The sequence below is a fragment of the Neodiprion lecontei genome, chromosome 3, assembly GCF_021901455.1.
Source record: "Neodiprion lecontei isolate iyNeoLeco1 chromosome 3, iyNeoLeco1.1, whole genome shotgun sequence".
NCBI lineage: Eukaryota > Metazoa > Arthropoda > Insecta > Hymenoptera > Diprionidae > Neodiprion > Neodiprion lecontei.
Window position 1 is genome coordinate 10,853,084 of NC_060262.1, and position 19,249 is coordinate 10,872,332.

Sequence of the window (19,249 nt, forward strand, 5' to 3'; positions counted from 1 at the left end):
TTCGCTTAGGCTGTGTGTGTGTTAACCCATTCGCTTTTTTGTATACGACAGTGTACGATCTTGATTTTTGTTTTATACGATTTTCTCGCGACATACTGCACATTAAATTATTATCAAGTAAATGAAATAAGGGTAAAATTTTTTGACAAATCGATTGCTGCTTCATTTTGTAGAACTATTGTCGCATTGAGAGAAAAATATAAATTTTGAAAATAACTCAATTTCTGAAACATGTCCAAAAAATCTCAAAATTGTCCAGAAAGTGTTTCTTTAATGGAATAAAGGCGTTTCGAGTTATTATTTTAGTTTTAAAATGAACGGGTCAAGGTTCCTCTTATAGAGACGGAACACAATGAAGAAATATTTAGCTTCAAAGTTACCCTGTTACAAATGTTGTGAATAATTGTTAGCAACATGCTGATATTTGAACGCATGCGCTCATCGACCCCAATACTAATCGTAAGTTGCGTCTTCAATGTTGGAAGTGATATGCGTTCATGCGTTAGCGGCACGCAGTCACACAAGCAAATGGCAAAGTGTAAGAAACCTCATCGTAGTTGTACTATTATGTTGCTTGTCTTCGGTTAGATTTTCAATTCAAATATTACACATTCAATTGGTATTTATATTTGTATTGTGTGATGAAAAAATATTTAATTACAAACTACTTTTGTAATGGGCAATTTACAAAAATTCAATTACTAATTAATTACTTCTGTACTTAATATGTATACGAGGTATTCCATGCCAACTGAGAGGACATTTTCCCTGACCCCCGCCAATTTGCTTCATTATTTTTTATATGATTCTACAACCTAAAAAAAGCACTCACCATTTTTTTTAAATTTTCGTCCCAACCATTCCTTTTTAAAAAATGTTACAAACATGACATATGTTTTGTATACGTACACTCAGAGAAAATTGTGGTTATCTTTACCATAAAAAACAGTGTGCTCAGGGGACAATACGAATTTATGGTTAATAGAACTTATTGCATTATGTTGTTCCGAACTATGAATTTATGGTTACATCTGACAAAAGTTGCATAGTTAACGGTACGATACGAAGACCTGACCATATGTATATAGTCGGTGAAACTATGTTCGTATGATCTTGTCTAACGAATTATTGTATCAGCATTAACCATATTTAAGTCTACTCACACTATCTATAAAATTCTAAAAAACTATAATATTGGGTCGCACACGCCATTAAATGTGTTGTTCTAATCATAATGTAGATTCGTTGCAAAATATTGTATGCCAATATAACTATAGTAATTGTATTGGCTGACTGTGAAATTTAGTTATTGATACAATATCTTATAGTTTATCACGTGCGCATCAATGATGAAACTGTCTAAAAAGAACGGCCACATTGAGTATGTCTCTCTTTTTTTTTTAACGAATTATAGTATCAACACAACTTTAATACTTATATACTTGAAGGGGTGACTCCAGTGAAGTTTTGACAGAAACGATTCATTCATTTTTAAAATGACTTAAAAAAATCAAATCGGTAATTCCGTCCATCGAAATTCAGATAATCTTATTATGTGTATTGAAAATAAATGTGAATGTGTTGCAATGAAAGTTTGTGCGCAGGGAACCTGTCACAAAATATTTTCAGCGTACCACGGCCAAAGGGTTTTTTGCGCATAGACTTTCGTAACACAACGTTCATATTTGCGTTCAACGCACGTACCGTCATTACCTGAGTTTTGCTGGAAATGATTTTTAATTAGATTGTTTCAAATCATTTCAAAAACGGAAACAATAAATGGTTCTTGTCAAAAGTTCAGTTGGTCCCCTTTTAACAAACTCAACCGTATATCCACATTAGCGTGGTTCTTTTTGAAATTTTTCATACCTTTTTTTTTCTAACATTCCACTCGAAAGGTTATTATGTAGCCTCAAACGAAGCCTCGTGAAACCAAAAGTCGGTAGTAAAATTCTAAGCGGCTCTTCATCCCGATTTTCCATTTCCTACTTGAATAACATGAGAAATTTGTTTTTTTGAATTTTGGAAATTCACAACTCGTTAACGCATTAGCATACTCATAAGACCAACGTATTTTTGTAGGGAATTGAACGCTCCACAAAAAAGATCTCATATATTTTCTTGATAAATCCAATCTTTCGAAATGTATTTAAGGACCTTAAATAACTTTTGAAAGAGCGGATTTATCAAAAAAGGATAAGAAACCTTTTTTGTACAGCATTCACTTCCTCACAAAATACGTTCTGGTTTTATTAGTACACTAATGCGTTGACGAGTATTAGATTCGAGAGTTTAAAAAAAAAATTCCCCATGGTATTCGAATGAGAAATAGGAAATCGCGATAAGGCACCTCTTGAAATTTTGCTACCGACTTCTGGTTTCACGAGACTTCGTTCAAAGCTAGAAACTAACGTTTCACAGAGTACGTAAAAAAAAGTTAAAAGAAAAACCCACTCTAATCTACATATTGCATAAATTATATATTATATTCTTACATGGAAAGTTTTGAACAAAAATATTTTCTGAATTGTTGAATTATGATAATGAGATCAATATTCAATAAACATGTTCTAATATCTACGTTTAGCGTATATTCACAACATATGCAGAAGTTACAATACAAATAAAATATGCAGTGACAAATACTTACATCTAAAAGGTTTCGTTCAACACGTGAAATGACAGAATCACAAATTCAAAACGCGAAGTAGTTCACGTTAAAAAAAAAAAAAATGATTTAGTCTGATAACTTATCAAGTAAATGTCATAGCTATAACGCAGTTTACTTTGTTTCATACTCGTTGCGTAGTGACTTTTCTAAATTAAAATAATCATTTGTGGAAATCTGCAGTGTTCACATATATACGTATGTTATACGCATATACGTTTGCATAAGTTATATATCTATGAATATATATCATTTATCAAAATCATCAGTCAGTTGCCTTCGGTTGAGGCAATGAGACTAGACATAATAGAACTAAAGAACTATACAGTACTGTTTAGCTCTTGTATCTTCACTTTACTAAACAAACGAAATAAAATAATATAAAGTATTTTAGAAACATTCCTTTTCTTTGGATTATATTTAAGTATGTATCACATATAGATATCTTCAGGGAATTAATAACCTGCTTCGGTTACCTCAAAATTGTATGTACTATAATACTATGTTCCGCAAGGCATCGTTATAACATTATAGTGATCTTCGCGGACAACTGATTCTAGTTGTTTATACTGCAATGTATTTGTGTTACGAATAGCGTAAGCTTGTAAATGATCGTTATAGTATTGACACTCAACAGTTTCAACTAAAAATAAAATATCAGACTTTCTAGGATTTACAAGTTTCCGCCTCAAATAAATACGTAGAATTTTGCCAAATACAGGTAATTCGTTAATACCTATCAAAATAACTGTTTCAACTGTGTACTTAACACCATTTACACGAATCCATTTAACGCTTATGGGCTCAGCAGCATCAAGAGGGAGATCACAGAGTACTCTTGGCTTTTTTTAAATTTTTTTAAAGGAAACATCATCCGCGAATGACTTATTGTATATCAGAGTATTGGAATAATTCAATTGATTTTTCAGAGCTATAGTGTAACAAACATTCATACGGTTGAAACTAACGGCAGCACTCTTTTTTGAAGGTCGATGTTTTACTTCAAACCTCATTGTCCAGATATGGCGCAGAAGTCCAACTTTATCTATTATTCCCGGATAATGAATCATATTGTGATGCTTAGGTATTAGCTTATTGCCATGCAGTTTTACGAATGGCATATGATGTTCCTCAATTAAACATTGTAGGTAAGTAGATGTCCCTTTTGAAATGGATGTTTATAAGGTGATTGAAAGAATTTGCCCGAGTAATTTGAAAAGTTCCCAGTATTCATCATTTTCATCTGAAATCAGATCACCGAACAGTAAGCCCGCATGAAGTATAAAAGTCTGCATTTCTGATGCAGACATTTTCAACCTTGATGATTTTAGATCATCAAAATTTATAAGCGGAGGCCGATTACATGTGCTTTTGTAGTCAGATTTTATTTTACTTCTTTTGTTACGCAGCGTGTGGTTTTCGAGTGTTTCTCTCTCTCCAAAAATTACCCCTTCCCTCTCCGCGGTACTGAGCTACCGAGCATATTGTCGAGGTATAGCGCATTAACGATTTCGAGGCGTGTTAATCAAGCCAGGCGCCCAACAAAACTTCGCAATATTGTTTTTAGATCCAGGGTACATCGTGGAAGCCAAATTATTGTGCACGCGGTAAGTTCTTGGTCATTTTCTCCGAGTGACCGAGGAGCGGGAAAAATTCCCGTCACACTACTTAAAATGTCGTGTGCCATTATTTTTTACAAGATTATTTATATGAAAGCGCAGGTTGCTGACTGTTAATATTAAGTAGATGCTTATTCGAAGTTGATATGTATAACAGTTAAAAAATATATGAAAGATCGTAAAACTGTGTAATAAATATTGTTGATACAAAAAAGTACCTTCTACAATTAAATTACAATTCAATTTCCTTCATCACACATACTCAAACAAATGTGTAGTTAAATTTTTCCAGTCTGAACCACTTTGCCCCATAGGCTTGTTCGCTTTACCCCGTATGCGGGGTAAAGTGATCATTTTGCAGGTAAGCTTTGTTTTTATTGTAACACAACGATTTCACAAAAGTATAGGGTCTGACTATGATAGACTGTTTCCTAGAAGTGTAAACTACGATATTTATCCGTAAACATGTAACCTGGGTCGATGATATTTTTTTTATGCCTGGATTAGTTTTTTGGTGTCCACATTGCCCCGCCTTCCGCTACATGTTAACACTATGCAGATTACAGTCCTCCAAAAAACCTTTTAACGAAATCACTTCCGTCATCGCTGTTGCTAGAGCAACATACTCAGCTTCAGCCGAAGAAAGAATAATTCTTGATTGTTTCTTCGTTGACCAAGTCACCGTTGATCCGTATACTTGTAGTAGAAAACCCGTCGTCGACTTACGATCGTTTTCTGTAGCCCAATTTGCATCTACATACACCCGAAGAAGCATTTCTGAATTCGAGCCTTGATCAAACCGCAAACCATAATCCATAGTACCCTTGATATAACGAAGAATTCGTTTCAGCCCTTTCCAGTGAGATAATTTTGCATTGCTTTGAAAACGACTGAAGTAATTTGCAGCCACACTTATATCAGGGTGTGTATTTAACATGAGAAACGTCAAACATCCGATTAGTTCTCTGTAAGGTTTCGTCTCGATTATTATTTCTTCTTCATCATCTTCGTTTCTTTCAAAATTCAGTTCCATAGGAGTTTTACATGAATTGCAGTCTGACATTTCAAAATGAATCAGCATTCGCTCCATACGCCTTCTGGCTCAGGAACAGTCCTCTCGGTATCTGTTGAATTTTTATACCGAGAAAGCTCTTTGGTTCACCAACATCTGTCATGGCAAACTCACCCTTCAAAGCATTTACAACATTTTGTATCCGAGTTCCATCTTCACCTGCAATCAAAATGTCATCAACATAAAGTATAAGATACAGACGTAAATTTTCCGGTTTTGCTGTATAAAAACAGTGGTCTCGTTCTGATCTTTTAAGTCCCAGCTTCAGAATAAATTCGTTAAACCTGGCATTCGAAGCCCTTGTAGCTTGTTTGAGTCCATACAAGGAGCGTTTTAATTTACATACAAAACCCTCACTGTTTGCAATCCCTTGTGGTTGTTTCATACAAATTTCTTCGCTGATAGTTCCATGTATAAATGCATTTCTGACGTCTAATTGTCTGAGTTTTAACCTTTGTTCATTGGCGATCGACTAAAGAGCCCGTACCGTAGTAAGACGTGCAACTGGTGCGTACGTTTCCTCATAGTCCAGTCCTCTTCTTTGCGAACATCCTTTGACCACCAAACGAGCCTTATTTTTATTTATATTTCCATCATCATCCTTCTTTACTTTGAAAACCCATTTGTTGTCAATGACTCTACTTCCAGGAGGCAATGGTACCAAGTTCCAAGTTTTATTTTCGATGAGCGATGTAATCTCCTCTTGTACAGCCGTTAACCATTGTTTTTCATCATCCCGTCCATGTATGGCTTGGAATTCTTGAGGGACATCTTCGACAAAGAATTCTGCACTTAAAACTAAAACAGTATATTAGACTGACCGTTAAAAAAAAATTTGTGCTCCCAGTTGAAAGACCTAAACTTAACCTTGAAAAAAGAAGATCCTCCAAATTTCAATGCTCTATCTTAATATTAAGGTGTGCCGATAATTTCTTCAATTTTTTTTTTTTTTTAATGAAATTTCAATTTGTTTCAGATCATGATATTTTTCAATATTAAAATGATTTAAAAAAATGAAACGGTAGACAAAAAAATCTGGGATTGAAAATACTTTTCACTCAAACATTTTCAATTTTTCATGATGGAATATTCAACATGGCGTCCAAAAAAATATATCCTAGAAATTATTCTTTAAAAAATTGTAAGGAAGCCTAGAATAAGAAATTAATAAATCAAAATAGCAACGAATAATAATTCATGTAACCGCAGGGCTGAGTTCAGAAACCTTACCCGAGTGAACTCGGATATCATACTGTCTCTGTCTAACACATGAGATTAAACAAAGACACAACGATACTCGAGTCACTCGAGTAAGGTTTCTGAACTCAGCCCAGGTGTACTTCTCAGTGTACGTTTTTTACCCTTTTTTCAATACTTTTGCCCGATACGACATCTGCCGCCTTCCACTGAAAGCTACGCCAACGACTACCATTTAGACTACCGTTCTCTGTCTATCTTCGTACTCGAAGAGAGTGCCACAGATCGCCGCAAGAGGACGACCTAATACAGGGCTAAAAAAAAATGTCCATACTCGCGGTATGTAGCTCGTATACTCGGTTTCTCTGTATCTGTGCTCTGTATTTTCACCCGAATTGGATCAGTCTGACCTCAAAAGTGAAAACTACAGTATACTCTCAAAAGAACGGTCTTTTCTGTATTTAATTTAAGCTAATCAATATGCGATTCAGTGACAATGTCTTCTTCAGCAACTATTCTTGAAAATATTTTTTTAATTGGTCCCACTGACACTCAAATTCGTGGTAATAAATTACTTTCAAGAAACCAGGTGTTGAAAGTTTTGTTGTTCAATATAAGACAAGTGAAATTACCAATACATGAAAGTGCAAGGCTTTTGATAAAAGAAGTGGAAGTATTTTGGCAAAAAGCTCGAATACCAACTCATAGACAGGATCATTGTATCACGAAGTTGAAAACTTTGTCTGAAGATTTGAGAATTTTGCAAAAAACTGCCGGCAGATCATGCGACTTGGAAAAAGAATAAAATTCACTTCTGAATTTGATAACCTATTTGATATTGCTTATGCACAAGTGGATGATATGATCAATGACGAGCAGAAATCATTTTTGTCGAAACAACGAGAAAAAGGGCGGATAGGTTATATTGGGAATATTTGTATCGTTCATGATGGTACTGAGGAACTTGCTCGAAATCACGACGGTGGAGATGATTCTCCGAGGCCACATAAAAGAAGAAAACAGGAGAAAAGTAAGTATTTTATAAAGTTATTTCTCCACGTAAAGTACGACTATGAGAAATTATATACAATACATTTCTCATTTATCGTCATCTGTCATTTTTTGTATTCATTTTTTTTTGTTGAGCAATAAAATATTCAGCCAAACGCAATAAATTATGTAATGTCCTTGCATAAACTTGGGACTACTAAAAAAATTTGTCACATGTGGCAGCTGATTTTCCCATAAAAATAACTCATTTACTCTGTTTTAGGCCCATTTACTCAAGCGAAGCAAAGTCCTGCTATTTTATCTTTGGCTTCGAGTCAAGAAAGTGCTTTGTCCCATGAATCAGCGACAACGTCCGATTTTTCATACGTGCCCAGTGAAGAAGAACCATCTGAATCGAGGACATCACGGGGATCTATAATTGTCATGACGAAAAGTTGGTTGCGGTTTTGGATAAATGCAAAGTCAGTGACAGAAATGGCGTTCATTTAATAATCTCAATAGCGCAAGCATTGAACATTGATGTCAATACATTGATTATTAACAAAACATCCATTCGCAAATGTCGAGAAAAATTGCGTGAATCGAGAGCCGCAACTGTGAAAGAAATATTCAAGAACACAGGATTGAACGCAGCTGTATTACATTGGGATGGGAAATTGACGCGTAACTTGTTAGAGCACAAAGTAACTGATAGATTACCTGTTCTTATATCGGATGGAAATATTGAATAGTTGTTAGGAGTGCCTGAGCCGGAAAATAGTAAGGGTTTATCTCAAGCAACAGCTATTTTTTAATTACTGGAGGTGTAATGAGTTGGATGATTGAGGGTGCCGGGATGCAAGGTGTTGAATTAAATACTCGCACAGTTGTTCGTAAAATAATCGTATAGGGGAAAGGGGGGCAGCCCCGGCCAGCGGGTAGCCCCGGCCATATTTAAAATCTATGCTCGCTTTGTCTTTATTTCGATTGTTTCCATTGTTCTGTGTTATTTCGCGTCCCACCAGTAACGCGCGAGCAGTAGAGCTCACCTCGGCTTTGTGTCCGGTCGTGAAAACGTAAACATCGATTTCTGTGAAACACGATCACGTTATACTCAAAGTAAAAAAGTGTGTTCCATTGAAAAAACGTAAGTCATTACATTTTTTACCTGGCCAACATTTATTATAATCACTAAATCTTACATGTAATTTTTGGTTTGGAAAAATTAATATTTATTTTAGTGCTGAAGCCATAATTCTGCTAAAAATCGAATCGGGTAGCTCCGGCCACTACTTTGGAGGGTAGTTCCGGCCATTTATTCAAAGGCCTATTTCTTACCGAAATTTGATAAAAAAAGGTTTACTGCAATTACATGTCGTTTGTTTTCGTAGGTGAGCGTCAAAATGGCTAAGTTCAAAGGAAGAACTACGAACCGAGGAAATTGAAGTCGCGAAAATATGAGAAGAGCCATAAAAGCAGTTTTTGAAAGTAAGTCTTCTGAAAGAGTTGCTGCAAAACGTTATGAGATTCCTCGCACCACACTACACGACCATATTAAGGCCATAAAACAAGGTTCTTTGATTAATCTTGAGCCGAAACTCGGGCGGTTCGAGCAAACGTTCACTGCTGAATACGAAAAACAGCTTTGTAAGCACATTAAAGATCTGGATAATCGTCTCATGCCTGTGACGAGAAAAGAATTTTCACGTTTTGGCTTTCGATTTAGCAGAAAAGCTCGAAATTCCTCACCGATTCAATCAGGAAAAACAGATGGCTGGGAAAGGTTTTTTCAGTAATTTCAAGAAAAGAAATCCAGATTCAGCTCTGAGAACGCCCGAGCCGACAAGCTTGAGCCGAGCGACTGGTTTTAATAAGGCACAAGTCAATCGATTTTATGACCTTCTTCTAAAACTTCAAGAACAGTTCAGTTTTCAAGCTTCACAAGTGTACAATGCTGATGAAACAGGAGTCACCACCGTCCACAAAAATGACAAAGTATTGTCAGTAAAAGGGAAAAAACAAGTTGGGAAGCTCACGTCAGCAGAACGAGGACGTAATATTACCACCGTGTTTGCTATGAATGCAGTGGGTCACTTTGTACCGCCCATGTTCATTTTCCCAAGGACAAAAATGGAGAAAATTGGTTGTCTGATGGTGGTGCTCCTCCAGAAAGTATTGGCGTCGCGGCTAAAAGTGGCTGGATGAATGGAGAGTTGTTTCTTCAGTGGCTTCAACATTTCGAGCGACATGTTCATTCTTCTGAAGCTGATCCGATTCTCTTGATCTTGGATGGACATTCTAGCCACAAAGAGCTGAGTTTTATTGAATATGCTCGAGATCACCATATTCACATGCTAAGCACTCCTCCACACACAACACATCGACTGCAGCCCCTCGACTGTGCATTTTTCAAGCCTTTCAAACAGGCTTATGGATCGGCAGGTGCAACGTGGATGCGTCGAAATCCTGGAGCTTGACTGATGGATTATGATATTGCTGGACTTGTTAACGTAGCGTTCACTAAAGTGGCCAAATTGGAAACGGCCCAAAGTTCCTTTCGCTGCACAGGCATCGTGCCCTTCGATCGGGAAATTTTCTCAGACTTGGATTTTTTGTGTTCTGCTTTGACAGATATTGCACTACCCGGAGATCGCGATAACCACCCAAGAACATCGACATGTCCGTCCACATCTACCCGCCAGACGAAGAATTCGATTAATCGCACGTCCAACATCGTTGAAACAATTAGCGATGTTTTGAATACCTTGTTGCCTCTTCCAGACGCCTCAGAGAAGAGACTGTCCGTTCGAAAAAGAAGAACTCAAAGATGTGAAATTGTGACGTCATCTTCTTATCAAAATCAGCTGATTGAGAAATCAGCAGTTCCGAAAAAAAGCAAAAGATCGCGGTGAAAAAAAGGAACGTCACAAAAAGAAAAGCTGAATCGAAATCGCGTGCCAAAAAAAAAGACACCGAGTGCATAATTTGTGGCGAAACATTTGACGAGGACTGGATCCAATGCCACAAATGTCAAGACTGGGCTCACGAGGAATGCGATGATATAAATCCAGGCGATTTATACTACGCGTGTGACGTTTGTGTAGCCAAAGAACGATTTTGGAATTAAATATCGCAGTGGCCGGAGCTACCCGCCACTTTTTTTCGGAAGATGAATTTAAGCCAAAAATTAACATTTTTTTTTTAAGTTGTTGATAATTTATAATTTTTTTTTGTTCGATATTCTGTTGAAATATATCTTTGTTGAAATATTCATGCGATTCCAATTAATTATTGAACCTTAATTTGTGGCATACACATAGAAATAGAAAACTGGCCGGGGCTACTCCCCTTTCCCCTATTGTTCTAAATTCACTGATGTAAGAATAATTAATGATGAGCTTCACTAAGTAACCAGTTAAGCTTCAAGTAGTCGTGTTATGTAAAGCGTGAAGCGCGTGTACTCTCTCTCTCTCTCGCGGACTTTCGAGAACTGAACTTCTCGCATCGACATCTCGTATTTATCGTTGAGTGTATGTGTGCGTGAGAGACCGAGTGTAACGTATGCATGTGTTGTAAATAAGAATAAGTGTAGCGATGATTCCGGAACATGCCCCCTCCTTTCGTCAGTCCTGACGAAGAAATAAGTTCTCTACGGGTAAAACGCTGATCTTGACGATCGGTCGAGTAAAAGTCGATGAGGCAGTACGAAGCTTCACAACAAGTACCAAGCCATCGGTTCCCTTGAATACTTCAATTACTCGCGCCATGGGCCACTTGCAAGGCGGAAATTGTTCTGAGCGAATAACGCACAAGTCCCCTACATTAACGGAAGGCTTTTTAGATCGCCATTTTGGGCGCTGCTGCAACTCATGTAAGTAGTCAGACGATCAACGACGCCAGAAATGTTCGAACATTTTTCTTACATGTTACCAGCGCGCAAGTCGGTTGTCAGGAATGGAAAATACAGATGGCTCGGGCACAAGCTTGAATGGTTCTCCAATCAAAAAGTGAGCTGGTGTGAGCAAAGAGTGATTAGAGACGTCATCATTTAGGGGGCACAGAGGCCTGGAGTTCAAGCAAGCTTCTACCTGTACGAGTAAGGCCGACATCTCCTCGAAAGTAAGAGTAGACTCTCCGATGACCCGCTTGAGATGATATTTTACAGACTTTACTGCCGCCTCCCAGAGGCCTCCACAGTGTGGAGCCGAAGGCGGGCTGAATCTGCATTCGGTGCCGTCTCTTGCAAGGAGTCGAGCGATGTCGCTGCTGCTGCTTCCTGCTTCTAACAAGAGCTTTTTAAGCTCGAAACTTGCACCTACGAAATTTGTGCCGCAATCACCATAAAGTGTTGCGCAAATTCCTCGCCGCCCAACAAAACGACGATAAACGTCTATAAACTCCCTGGTAGAGTAGTCCGAAGCGGCTTCGAGGTGAACAGCACGTGTGGCGAAGCATACGAAGACGCAGATGTAACCCTTTCGAGACTTGGCACCTCGACCAGCGGAAAATCGAATGTTTATTGGTCCGGCGTATCCACTCCAGCATGTAAGAACGGCCGGCAGGGTCTTACTCGAGCGGCGGATAGATCTCCCATCAGTTGAGTTGTCGGACGAGTACATAAGCGCCAACATTTGAGGCACTTAAAGATCAGGGTTCTGACTAGTTGACGCCCTCGGACTATCCAAACCCGTTGGCGTAAAAAATTTAAGGTAAGTTGTGTTCCGCCAAGTAAAGTTCTCTCATGAGCGTCGAGAACGATGAGACTTGCAAGTTGAGCTTGACGCGGCAATATAACCGAATGTTTTTCATCGTCTTCGAGCAACGAGTGCATGAGTCGCCCTCGTACTCGCAGCATGTTGTGTGCGTCGATTTCCGGATTCAGCCTGATTAACGAACTCCTTCTCGGTAGCATAGAGTTGCGAGAAAGGACTCGAATTTCTTCTGAAAAATATGTTTTTTGAGCGTGCGAAACCCAAAAATAAAATGCTGCCTAGATTTGAGAGGGTGTGAAAACCAGGAAATTCGGCACGGCTGCACGTAGACTCAACTGCTCCAGTTGCTGACCTTGGTGCTACAATGCGATGCGATTTTTGACCCTTTCAATAAATAATTGGCACCAGGCTGTGACGGAGAGCAGTTCGGTGAGTGAAGAATAGCGGTGTACAAGATCCCATTCTTCCAGATTTACCTTGACAACATGACTGGTGACCTTGAGTTCATCTGTGCACGTCGAATCTGGGATAAATTCAGAAGCTGGCCATGGGGTCGTTAATGCGCAGAGAAAGGTTGGGCCATGAAACCACAGTGAAGATTGACTTAATTCTCGTGGAGTAGTACCTCGAGAGACGAGATCGGCAGGGTTTTCTGGCGTATTAACGTAGTGCCATGCTGCATTCGGAAGAGATGATTGAATTTCCGCTACACGGTTGGCCACGTACGTTTTCCATCGAGTTGGTTGTCCCTTGATCCAAGACAACGCAACCATAGAGTCTAGCCAGAGGTGGTAGGCTAGATTTTCTGTAGCTAAAGCGGTGAGCACTTGCTTGACGAGTTTTACAAGTAGCAAGGCTCCACAGAGCTCCAGCTGAGCAATAGTGGTTTGTTTTACCGACGAAACTCTCGATTTTGAGGTCAAAATAACTGAGTTGACTGTGCTCGCGGAGTCAACAGTCTTGAGATAAGCCACGGCTCCATATGCATCGTTTGAGGCATCAGCGAAGCCGTGAAGCTCTACGAGCTGACAACTACGTGAGTAGGCTACCCATCTAGGCAGTGAGGCGAGATGCAGGTCACTTAAGTATGATAGCAGGCTTATCCATTTATTCTTGAGTTCAAGTGGAAGTGGGTCATCTCACTGCTGCTCATTTTTCCAAAGAGATTTCATGAAGATCTTGAAGTTAATGGTCACAGGCGAAATCCATCCCAGGGGGTCGTACAGCTGGGCGATAATTGAGAGAGCTCCTCTTTTGGTATTCGAATTTTTTGAATTTTGAGGGTTGAAGTGAAAGCTGAACTAGTCGCTTGACGGATTCCACGAGATGCCCAACATCTAGAGCTCGGGCGCATACTTCCATCCAAGTGATAGCGCGGGTGCGAGATCTTCGGGGTTTATCTTCATGAGCAGAGTTTGATTATTCGTTATCCATTTACGGAGAGGAAATTTTCCGGCCAAGAGCAGATCCACGGGTTCCTTTTCCAGAGAAACAGCTTCTTTTAGAGTATCTGCTCCAGCTAACACGTCATCGACGTGGATAATTCTTTAAGAATCCGCGAAGCAGCGGGGAAACGTGCGGCGTCATCCTTGGCGAGTTGCTGTATCGTGCGATTCGTTTAAAACGGAGAGCAGACTACGCCGTACGTTACGGTGCAGAGGCGAAAGGTTTCAGCAGGACTCGATGGCGTCCTTCTCCAAAGAATCTTCAAAAATCTCTGATCCTCCCTGGCAATGCCGATTTGACGAAAAGCTTTAACGATATCTGCTGAGAAAACTACAGGAAACATGCGCCAACGCAACATGATGATCACCGTGTCAATTAAGAGGTTTTTTCCGACGTATAAGCATTTATTGAGGGGGAGACCAGATGAGAAATTCACTGACCCATTAAAGACTGTTCGAAGTCGGCCAGCCTTTAGAACGCCGCGCCGTGGTGAGGCAAATAGAAGCCAATTTCACCGCTGGAGGCCTCCCCCGGAAGCTCGGGTCGCATGTGACTGAGCGAGAGATACTCGTTCATGAAGTCTTGATAAAGCGAATGGAATTGGTGATCACGAGAAAAGCGTCGCTCCGTGTGCTCCAACATTGCTCTTGCAGCCTCGTAAGAGTCACCGAGTTCTTTAACGGGTTTCTTGAATGGCAAACACAGTTCGTACTTGCCTGTATTTGTCCAACGAAAAGTTGTTGTATAATGTTTTTCGCACTCCCTTTCATCAGGGGTGAGAAGCAAGTCAGGGTTTACGGAAATCTCCTCTTGTTCCCAGAATCGCTGCAAGCTTGCAGAGAGATCAGTGTCGACTAAACACTGAAAACTTGAGATCGAGTTGCCCGTGGGTGAGTCTAAATTGCCTGATTGCGCTGAGAGGATCCAACCGAGAGCCGTCTGCTGTGCGATTACTTCCTCATTTTCACTTTTGCGTAAGCCATTTTCAATGAATTTGTGTAGAGGTCAATGCCAAGAATCATTTCAATTGGATCTTGTGCGTTGGGGCGTGGATCTGCGAGCGGCAGTCCACTCACGAAAGCGAGCTGTACGCTGAACGGGCGAGGTGACGGTAGATAGTCGGTAAGGCAGGGAAGTATCAAGGCGTCAGTGATCTACTTCTTGCTCTTGTCATACTGAGAGGTCAGCGATACGGAGACCTTGGACCTCGCTGTCTGGTCGCGGGTAGCAACTATGCTTGGAACAGGAACAAAAGCTGAACGACGCGGCATATTGAGACGCTGAACTGCTGACTCAGCAATAAATGATGCTCCAGAGCACGGGTCAATCAAAGCTCGGAGTTTAGACTCTCTTCCATCGTCTAGAATTATGTTGACTCGTGCAGTGGCGAGCCAAGTGGAACATTGAATTTTCGGATTTGAGTGCACGACGTTAGCAGAGACTTCCGTGGGTGGCTGATGACCTTGAGAGTCTGAAACACTTGGCGTGAACGAGGAGCTCGGCGGGTTGACTGGTGAAGTAGACGATGAGCTGCTAATGGTAGCACCGTGAAGCAGAGTATGATGTTTTCCACGACACGTACCGCAGGTTCCAGAAGAGCGACAAACTCGAAGCAGGTGAGTACCTAGGAAATTAAAGCACAGGCGACTAGATACAGCGAAGGCGTTTCGATCGTCAACATTTATTTCACGAAATTTGTCACATCTCGCTATGTAGTGTAACTGCTTGCAAAAGGAGCAGCATGACGACTTGACTTTAACAGACGCCAATGTGTGTACTTTGGGTTGAGAAGCGGGCTGCCTTTTCGAAGCGTTTGTCGGCTTGTCAGCTGGAAAATTGGACAGGGTAGACAGAGTAGACTGCTCTACGTGTTCCAAAGCCTGAATACGACCTTGAAGAAAGTCGTCCAACTCTTCGTAAGTGCTCGGGCGAGTTGAAGCTCCCAGGTGCGTCTCCCAGTCTCGTCGAGTTGTCGGGTCAAATCGTAAAACTGTCAAGTAAACGAGGAGGTTGTCCCACTTATCCACAGGACGTTTGAGAGCTGCCAGAGTTTCGACGGATTCCGTCGTGCCATCTCGGAGTGCCTTGAGCGCAGAGAAATATTCTGAAGAAATCTTGTTTAGTTGAAACAAATTACTAAGGTACGACGTGATAATTGCGCATTGATTGTCATAGCGCGAAAGGAGCCTTTGCCAGGCACGATCGTAATTATCGTTACACACTGAAATGCTTCCAATACATTTTTTAGCTTCACCCGTTAAGCAGGCATTGAGATAATGCAACTTGTTAACTGGCTGCAAGCTTGCGTCTTTTTCAATAAGACTCGAAAATTTATCCTTGAAAGAAGCCCACTCGGTGTACTTTCCTGAGAATGAGGGGAGAGAAATCGGAGGTAGCTTTCGGTGAGACGACGGCGCTGTATGGTGTCCATCGCTGCCGGCGGCTGCAGTGGGTTGGTCTTCGAGCTCCAACTTCGCGTCGAGAAAGAAAGATGTTTGCTCGAAATAAGTTTCTTCCGCTTGGGTGTATGTGTGCGTGAGAGACCGAGTTTAACGTATGTATGTGTTGTAAATAAGAATAAGTTTAGCGATGATTCCGGAACAGGAGGATTGGGGGTGTCGGATAAAATCAAGGCATTGTGTTGTGACACAACTCCGTCTAATTTAGGTATTATCAATGGTGCTGCAATAAACTTGGAACAATTATTAGAAAGCGAAATTTTATATCTTCAGTGCCGGCATCATATTTACGAGTTGATTATAAAAAGTGTGTTTGATAAAAAAATGCCTCAGACTTGCGGTCCAAATGTTGAGATTTTCAAAAGATTCCGAAATACATGGAAAGGTTTGTATACAACCAACTACTTGAGTGGATTAGCCGACGAAACGGTAAAGAATGCATTGGAAAGCCATGTTGAAAACATTCTGTTATTTGTGGATGAAATGCTGAAGGTAAATCATCCACGTAATGATTATAAAAAACTGTTGGAACTGACAAGAGTGTTTTGCGGTGTTATTCCGCTTCATGAGGTCAAGTTCAAACATCCAGGGGCATTTCACCATGCTCGCTGGATGTCAAAGGCGATATATTAGCTAAAAATTTTTTTGTTTCGTTCACAATTTCGGTTGACAGCGAATGAAAAGAAAGCTCTTTTAGAAATATGCATTTTCATTGTGATAATATATGTAAGAGCGTGGTTTACAGCGCCTCTAGCGCCTCAAGCGCCAAACCGTGATTTACAGTTTTTAAAAAAATGATACAATTACAAATCTATTGATTTCAAAATGTCTCAAATAACACTTAGAAAATTTGGTCATCACTTGTGGTATCTCACTCCAGAGGCAGCTGCAATGTCTTTTGTCGATGCAGAATTGTCGAATGATATGAAGAAACAGATGGTAACAAAAATGAAAATTAGTGAAGATGAAGAATCGTGTGAAAATAATTGGAAAAAAATCGTTATCATTCTAAAGATATTGAAAAGTTATATGATAAAGAAATTGATGATTTGATTAGTTCGGAGTCACTAAAATTTTTCGAGAGGTTTGAAATTAACACTGATTTTCTGCAGAAGGATCCTGAAATTTGGGCTCAAGACGAAAATTTTCAGATAGGCCTCAAAATTGTCACAGGATTAAAAATTATCAACGATACAGCAGAAAGAGCTGTAAGTTTGGTATAAGGCTATGTAAATATCTTATCAAGGGACGAAGAACAAAAGCAATTTTTAATGCGAGTATTGTCAGACTTTAAAAAAAAATTTCCTGACTGTACAAAACGAATGGTTATGAGAGAATTTGCATCAAAATTCGAAGTGATTGTATCTGTAAGTATATAATGACGGTTTGTTCATTTTTGTAATAAAGAAATTTTATTTATAACTGTATTTTTTGCTATCTATTCTAATCTATTTAAGTTTCAGCGTAAAAAAAAAACACTTTTCTTGTGAGTTTTTTTTTAAAGTATGGATTGAGCAAATTAAGTCAAACCTTTTGTACATTATTAAGTATACTTTCAACAATATTCTGTAATTTTTTTATGCGGAAATATTGAAGAACAAGCCGGTGATAGAGCTTGCCCCAGAACGTCTTAGAAAAAAAACAATTTGCGGTGTTCACTACATCTCGGTCGGAAATTATCTGAAATCAAATACCATTAAAATTTAGTCAGAGTATCAATAAATCCTCCCCCCAACGTTCCATGATTTTTTTTTTTCATTCAAAAATTTTTGGTGGCCATCTAAAGTGTAAACTGCTATTTTCCACGAAAAATCCCGCCATTTTGTGGGTAGGAAATCCCCTTAATGTAAAAAAAACTTTTAACTCAACGTTGGGGGGAGGTATTTTATATGTAGAAAACGTGTACCAAGTTTGAAATGAATCGGTCAAGTAGCTTTTAAATGGCAGTGAACACGCAGTTTGAAAAAGTAGTTTTGAGAAAAAATCACAAGCGCACGATCGAACGTGCAACGACAAACTGACGCTCGTCTCTCGTTTTAAAATACTGTACAGTATATGTATAGAATACATACAAATATAAAATATGTATTTATGGCGTTACTTACCTGTCTGTACTAAATAAAATATTTTCGAAACAGGATAATGTACCAGAACGATAGAAGTGAATAAGCTGTATACCTGCTGTCAGAGCTATAGTGTTAAACGGCCGGAGACTAACTAGACAATAACTTCAAGAGTTTTGCTCAGATCGACTTAAAATTTTGGGAATATATTCTTGAAATGTTTAACAGTAAGATAAGACACAAAAACAAAATTCGATTTTTCGAAAGTGCAAACCCTTATTCCCCCCTTGAGAATTACATAAATACTCCTATTCGATACTATACGATTAGTTTTACTATTTCTGGTATCTACTATTGTAAGAATACGTTACTTATCTCGAATGAGTCAAGAAAACAATAAATAAAAATTTGGCCGATTTAATCGCAACGCTATGTCAATTGCGTAATTTTTATATAGGGCTACGATTTGTATGTGGCGCGCAGACACTTTCTCCAAGATGACTGCCATGGCTGATTCCCCTTTCGTCTTTCGCCGCACGCCGCCACGGTGTAAAAATAAGAGGTGGTCCGAGTGCCCTATACTCCCTGTGTTGAGCTCTGTGACTATTATGTCTTAATACGGCGAAAATCCGCCAGGGACCTCATGCGTCAGTGAGGATGAGGTAAACAATAATGGCAGCGATCTAGCACAAGGTCCCTAGATTATACATTATACACGCGTGTGCCAGTTTTTCTCACTATAACGTGGGCAAAAATATTCTATGCGCGTTCGCCCAAAAAATATCAAACTTACATTACCGCATTAACCAGTTTTGACCAATCTTGCTCAATTTTTTGAGGTTAAGCATTAACGAGGTGCGCCCTTAATGTCCTGACGTTCACGAAATAAATAGAAGCACGTATATTTTTGAGGTTAATCATTGTGACAGGTCAGGAATCGGAACCACACCGGATGATTTCCATTTAGAGCACAGTGTGACACAGTGTACAAATTTCTATTGTAAGCGGCCAATCCAGGCAAAG

The 19,249-nt window shown here is 39.4% G+C and overlaps 3 protein-coding genes across 3 annotated transcripts; 1 reads left to right on the plus strand and 2 right to left on the minus strand.

The window, feature by feature from the left end:
• The first annotated feature begins 6,985 nt into the window (after nucleotides 1–6,985).
• LOC124293356 lies at nucleotides 6,986–8,239 on the plus strand. Its single transcript, XM_046733977.1, has 2 exons — nucleotides 6,986–7,586; nucleotides 7,830–8,239. The coding sequence occupies exons 1-2, from the start codon at nucleotides 7,340–7,342 to the stop codon at nucleotides 8,054–8,056; spliced, it is 474 nt and encodes a 157-aa protein (XP_046589933.1). The 5' UTR covers nucleotides 6,986–7,339; the 3' UTR covers nucleotides 8,057–8,239.
• Nucleotides 8,240–11,472: 3,233 nt separating this feature from the next.
• LOC107226152 lies at nucleotides 11,473–12,177 on the minus strand. The gene has a single exon (XM_015666860.2). It carries the CDS (start codon nucleotides 12,175–12,177, stop codon nucleotides 11,473–11,475), a length of 705 nt encoding a protein of 234 aa, XP_015522346.2.
• A 2,681-nt stretch (nucleotides 12,178–14,858) lies between these two features.
• Nucleotides 14,859–15,945, minus strand: LOC124293417. Its single transcript, XM_046734266.1, has 2 exons — nucleotides 15,927–15,945; nucleotides 14,859–15,808 (listed from the first exon to the last, which is right to left on the minus strand). The coding sequence occupies exons 1-2, from the start codon at nucleotides 15,943–15,945 to the stop codon at nucleotides 14,859–14,861; spliced, it is 969 nt and encodes a 322-aa protein (XP_046590222.1).
• Nucleotides 15,946–19,249: the final 3,304 nt, after the last annotated feature.